General features: G+C 36.0%; 1 protein-coding gene across 1 annotated transcript; it reads left to right on the top strand.

Moving 5' to 3' along the window:
* Positions 1-470: 470 nt before the first annotated feature.
* LOC111403556 lies at positions 471-6,562 on the top strand (the record flags this gene model as incomplete). Its single annotated transcript, XM_023032106.1, has 5 exons — positions 471-685; positions 4,967-5,237; positions 5,336-5,421; positions 5,522-5,613; positions 5,728-6,562. Coding segments are annotated over 5 exons (921 nt in total), but the record flags the coding sequence as incomplete, so codon positions are not given.
* Positions 6,563-6,886: the final 324 nt, after the last annotated feature.

Here is a 6,886-nt window from a genome sequence, read left to right as displayed (position 1 = left end):
CGTAAAACATGGGATTTGACATTAAAAGGCTTGAATGCCAGTTTTCTCCCCATACATTAAATGCATTCTAAAAGGAAAAGAATGTTTCTCAATTGATGCATAAAAAGAATAGTTGTTATGCATAAAATGAATAGTTGTTAGTTTGTGGCATTTGAAAAATCTGTGGAAATATAGATACTCTAAGATTGTGATATTTGTCCACTTGAAAAGATTTATGGAGAAGCTAGCTAGTTTTTGGGAATTGCAGTCTTTTCTGAAATATTTCTGAAATTAGCTCTTGAATGCTCTTTAGTTCTCATAATACTCTATGATTTATGAAAGAGTAATTTCTAGAAGGTTGTCAGTTCGAGCCAATTTGGGTCATTTAGAGAAGTATTTTTCACCAAGTTGTGGCAGTTTTGAAAGATTTTGTCAGTAAGGAAGCTTTTAAAAGTTTGTTGATTTGTGGAAGTATCTGTTTTGAGTTTTGACAGGTGATAGTAAGAGGAAGGAAAACGCGGGAAGTAGAGTCCCACCCATTTTATTGCTTGGAGGATCTTTGGGAATCTTTTCGTGAATGGAGTGTGTATGGAGCTGGAGTACCTTTGTTGTTAAATGGGAAAGACCCAATCACACAATATTATGTTCCATACTTGTCGGGCATACAGTTGTACATTGACGCGTCAAAGCCTTCTTCACATTGCAGGTGAGCCTTAATAATATTAATCTTTGGTAACTAGTCATTTCTCTTTAATTATTAGTTATCTGAGTAAGATTTCATTAACTATTATAATATCTATTTCAGTTGTTTCTGTTATGATCATTTGCTCTTGGACACTTGCTACTCTAATATAATAGGCAACTTTATTGCTAGTGGCATTTCCTGATGCTGGACCCCAAGGATTTTAAGGGTGCTACAAATAGTTGGATTGTGAGATAAAAGACTTCCTCCCAGATCTCACTTCCTTCCTCAATTCCTATAAAGGATATCGATTTTTGATAACCAATTCTTCCTTTCCAATCTACTCCACCAAGCCAGTTGACTTGTGGATAATCTTTTTTGAGGAATGGAAGGATGTAGCAGTATTCGAATTGTTTCGCTGCACAATGAGAAGAAAAATCTGTGAACTGACTCGAATAAAATTCCATATGACATAATATTGAACAAAAATGTGACCTAATACCAATGAACCAAAAAGATGCAGTTTCTTCTTTGTATAACGACGAAGGACGAGCTCATACAATGATATATCAGGGAAATAAAGGATTTAGCAAAAAAAGTTAATTATCTTTTTATTTTTATTTATCTTTGTATTTTGTATAGGGCATATCTGAAGGCATTGAGCATTGCAAATTGTTTTCTTTTACAACTCACTCATCCGATTTTTTGTTCTTGTTGACTCTTCGGCCAGCTGCTTGAATTCTTGCACCACATTTTGATGGACTTACCCTGAGGATTGTTCTTTTTCACAGTCTCCCAGATTGCAAGCTAAGACTCCTAAATATTTTTGGAGGTACAGCCATAGAGACACCACTTTTCTAGATTGTACGGCCACAAGCATCCTCCCTCGTAGACTTTTATGCCATCCTAGATATTCAATTTAAGTATCTCCTTACAAGAATATACACCCTTTACATTTTTAGCATGAAGGATCTAAAAGGAAGTTTCTAATAGAAAGCAGGATCTAAAAGGAACGTATGTACCTCTCAAAGGGAGGTCGTCTTACCCTCATTAAGTCCACTCTATCGAATCTCCCCACTTCTTGTTATTGTTTCCTATTCCCGTTTCAGTGGCAAAAAGATTAGAAATGATTCAAAGGGAGTTTTTTTGGGGAGGTTTAAGGGAGGAGAGGAAACTTTACTTAGTTAATTGGGGTGCAGTGTGTTCTCCCATAAAAAATGGGGGTCTCAAATTGAGGAGTCTTGTATTGTTTAATAAGGCCTTGCTGGGTAAGTAGTTGTGGAGATTTGGTGTGGAGAGGAAGAGCTTTTTAAGAGAAATTGTAGAAGTGAAATATGGGGTATTAAGGGGGGATGCTGTTCAGCCGAGGATCGTGGTTCTTATGGGATAAGTTTGTGGAGGTATATTCGACGAGGGTGGAGAGAATTTCAGGATAGATTGACGTATGTGTGGGGAATGGCAATACTATCAGATTCTGGAAAGATTGCAAGTGTAGAGATTGACCGTTAAGAGTGGAGTATCCTTTCGTGTATCGTATTACTTTGATGCCATACGCTATGGTGAATGAAGTCTTACATATGCATAATGGGAATCCTAACTGGCACATTGCTTTTGGAAAGGGTCTACAGGACCAAAAATTGGATGATTATGTGTTACTCCCGAGCTCTTTGTATGAGGTATAGTTAGGGTAGGGGAGAGTGATTGTAGCAGGTGGAGGTTCGCACGCAATGACATTTTCTCAATAAGCTCTTATTTTAGATCCTTATTGAAACTTTAGGAGAGTTCATTCCACTGGAAGAAGGTATGACAATGTAAACTGCCCCTTCGGATGACATTTTTATTATGGACGGTTGTGAGTGGACAGGTGTTAACGATGGATGATCTCCGATTGAGGGGCTTTTATGTTACGAAATGTTGTTATATGTGTAGGAGGAGTGAGGAGACGATTGACCACTTGCTTCTTCATCGTGACAATGCTCGTTCCCTGTGGAACGATGTCCTGGCTTCTCAACACATGGATTGGTTGTTTTCGCAGCATATGGAGGATGTTTTGAAGACATGGAAGAAAAAATTTCGTAATAAAGATAGTAAGATCGTTTGGGATTTTATCCCAGGATGCATCGTATGGTGTGTGTGGAGGGAGAGAAAGCCGTTGTTTTGACGATCATACACGGATAACAAAGCAGATTAAAGAATTGTTTTATTTGACACTGTATACTTAGTTTAATGCAGTGGCTAATACTCGTGTAGACGGGTTGCCCAATTTCATATCGTTTCTGCCTTGTATAAATTGATAATACACAGGACTTTCTGTGTATTATCCATATTTAATAAAATATTTGATTACCTATCAAAAATAAAAAATAAAAAATGACCCCAAGGTAGGTTTTCCCGGTCCCATTCTTGCCATGTGTTAGATAGCTCAGTTACGTTTGTTTATGCAGTTTCATTGCTACACTAATAACTAATGCTCTTTAGCTATCTTAGCTTCTCATCATGGTTGTAGACAAACCATGAATGAAGAATGGGTACTGACAAAAGTGCTGGAGATGAATATTTTTGAAATGTTACTGGCATCAGCATATTTGTCTCCTTTAACATTCTTGAGGACTTGAGCAGTAAAATCAGCCACATACTGGTGTTAAAGTTACTTTCTGTCTTTCTTTATTTTGCTCTTACCTTCTCCTTTTATTTCTTTGCATTGTTGAAGACTTATGTTAAAAGTTGCATACCCAATTCAATAGCAGCTTAATATATTTGCTTTTCTATTTGTATTTTTCTATTTTAAGTATACTAGGTTTATTAGATTAACAAGAGAACTATAGATGCCAAACTTAGTGGAATTTTATACGATTTTACCAATTTCTTTGGATTTGCTAGAAACTTTTTCTTGTTTATTATTAATGCATCTATATTATATGACATATTCAAGTAACTTATGTTTGTGTTTTTTGGGGTCTGCCTCTCCTTGTTCCCTATAAGGGAATGTTGCAAAGGCTCTAGCTGGCGAATCTAAGTTTTATAATCATTCTTGCTTGAAGTGGAGTATAGCTTCATTATTCTGGAAAAGATGATTTCTGATTCTTCCAATAAAAATATATTGCCATATGCAGTCTATGCTACTCTTCTATGAGAAGAAATACTCTGCTCACTATCGTCCTACTTGTTGTATCTGTTACTAAAATATCCAGTCTAGATGGTCCAGAAATTATGCTGAACGGTTTACTTTTTTGGAGCCTCTCCAAGATACTCTTTACTTTTAAAGAGCATATTCTATTATATAGAGAGCATCTAAAAATTTAGAGAGTAAAAATTTTGAAGCACTCCAACAGGCTCTTTATATATGACACTTAATGTTACCACTCTCAAAAAATATTTGTTATTTTCTCTATCTTTATTTTAACTAGTTTTTCTCTAAATTATTATATTATTTTCCTACATTGAAAATTGAAATATTTTGAATACATTTAATTATAGAGGGTTGAAGAGTTAAATTTACTCTCTAAATTGAAATGTTAATTTAAGAGTCTCTTGAAGCATGATTTTAAGGGTAGACTCTTTAAAATAAAGAGCATCTCTTGTTTAAAGAGTCTTTTGGAGATGCTCATTGTCTTTTGTTGAATATATTTTGGCTTGAATCATGTTGTTACATACCGAAAGGATATGATAGAAAATATACTTTTGGTGGGGTTACAATTACACTTGTCAAAGTACCAGTCATTGAAGGCATTGTGATTGTCATTTAGCAAATTGATGTTGGCACGTTACCGAAGAAGAATTCGAATCTATGAAATTTATTTGCATGATTTTCTGTGTTATAATTGTATCAATGTGCTTATATTAAGTAATGAAGTTGAAGAAGCACCTGATAGCCTGCCCTGAGGCGCAGAATATAATATTATCTCAACTTTAGGGACCCATTCAGGTTAGCAAGCGGCTAAAACTACTTGGTACTTGATGCCTTTTGCACATTTAACATTGGCGAGTCTCGTTTCTTCAGTTATTTTGGCTCTTTCTCTACAAATAACACATTGATTAATGGTTGGTTGAGAAAGGAAGTGTCTCGAGCATGTTGTCATTGTTTAACCACATCAAACATCCAAATCTGCGGCTCTTGTCCTATAGATTGCTTTGTTGTTCTTCTATAAGATTAGTACTGGTGAAAATTATAATTCTTGATTGTGCTGACTACTATGCTTTTCACAGTACTATTTTTGCAAATAAGAATCACTAAAAAAAGGTGCTTGCTTGTTTTGCCCTAGACATTGTAATATTGAACTCTTCCTTCCTTTTTTCCCCTTTCAGGAGGCCTGGTGAGGAGAGTGATGCTGAGTCATCTAGGGAAACGAGTAGTTCTGGCTGCAGCGATTGTGAAGCATATAAACTATCCAAATCTGCAGTGGATGGATATCGGAATCATCCGAATGCCCAGCAACCAAATAGGCTGTCAGTGCGAGATAAGTTTGTTCAAAGTTCATCTAGTGATGAAGCTGAAATTTCCAATTTGCCTGGATTACTCTTGTTTGAATATTTGGAACAAGAACAACCTCATCTACGCAAACCACTAACTGACAAGGTAGATTAACTTGAGATTAAAAATATTGAATTAGCAGCTGTTGATTTCTACGTGCTGGTGAAGGTCCTCGGTTGAATATCTTCCCATCACCCCTGCAGGTTTCTATTCTCGCATCCCAATTTCCCGAGCTGAGACAGTGTAGGAGCTGTGATCTCCTCCCGTCAAGTTGGATTTCTGTAGCTTGGTATTTTTTTACTTGCAAATTTTTTACACATTTCTTTATATTTTTTGATCGAGTCTTTTCTAACTCATTATCTTATTTTTCGACAACAAATCTATTGCAGGTATCCAATTTATAGAATACCCATGAGCCCAACTCTAAAGGATCTGGATGCGTCTTTTTTGACCTTTCATTCCTTGTCAACACTATCTAGAAGTACCTCTCTCTCTCTCTCTCGCTCGTTCTCACTCTCGCTCTCTCTATGTGTGTGTGTTCGTGAGCCCTTGTGGTCAAGCATATCTTGATTGTTCTTTCATTTTTACTATACAGGTAATTTTCAACCTCAGTTTCATGCTGCGAATACTAGGAAAGTCCGTGGCGTTGTTGACATATCTTCAAAAATTTCTTTACCAGTCTTTGGGCTAGCTTCCTACAAGTTGAAAGGTTCACTTTTGAGTCCTACTGGACCCCATGAATGCGAGCAAGAGAACTCTCTTTTGCAATCAGCCGACAACTGGCTTCAACGTTTGCAGGTGAACCACCCTGATTACCAGTTTTTTCGCACTCATTACTTTCAGCGAAGATGATGGGGCCTGAAGTTTTTTCATGTTCCCATATTTTGTTGAGTGCCAATTTTGGTACCAAGACAAGATTTTTGGAAGCTAAACTGCTATAGAAAAACAACCCCCTCTCCATCACTCCACTAAATATCCTGGTGAACAATTGTGCAGTGTTGTTGAAGCTCTGGTTTTACTTTTTAGTTGTGTAAAATTCTTTCAAAGGCGGTATAATCAGAAGAGTAGGTAAATCAGGCAGTAGCATCAGGAGGTGGCTGTTGAGGTGCATGATAAAATTTTGTTTTTAACATGGGATATTGGGTGTTCTGCTCTTGTTTTGACATTCGAAGAAATAGAAGTGATCCAATCAGGAATCTCGATTGACCTCTTTTTTGTTGTTGTGAAAGGGTGTAGGAGTAGTTGATATCGGTATATTAGTAGAATGGCTGGCTATGGAGTCAGTAATTAGATGTCTCCTACTGCTCTCTGATGATGATGAAAACTTGAACAATCATTAGTCTGTACTAAAATGAATGTATAAAACCTATATCCAACATATATTTTTCATAAAATGTGGTTAATATTTTCTTGATTTTCCCCAATTTTTACTATGATTTCATTGCATTGTTATGTTTCTCTTTTTGAGATAATATTTTTACTGTGGATGGAAATAGATATTTAAACTCTCCATACATTACGATCAGCCTAATAATATTTGGATACCGATGATTTTGGATGCAATTTTACTCGTCCTCTGCCACTATGAGCACTGGCTATTAAGTCCCTGCTTGATCCCCATTTTTTAATAGTTCATTTTTTCTTGAATTCATTTTTAAAATTTTTTACCCATAATTTGAAATTTTTCTTACTTTTTAACTGGACATTTTTCAAAAAATAGGATGTAGTACATACTAAAGTTGAATGAGAACTTT

The sequence above is a fragment of the Olea europaea genome, chromosome 11, assembly GCF_002742605.1.
Source record: "Olea europaea var. sylvestris chromosome 11, O_europaea_v1, whole genome shotgun sequence".
Taxonomy (NCBI): domain Eukaryota; kingdom Viridiplantae; phylum Streptophyta; class Magnoliopsida; order Lamiales; family Oleaceae; genus Olea; species Olea europaea.
This window is presented reverse-complemented; position numbering and strand designations above follow the sequence as displayed.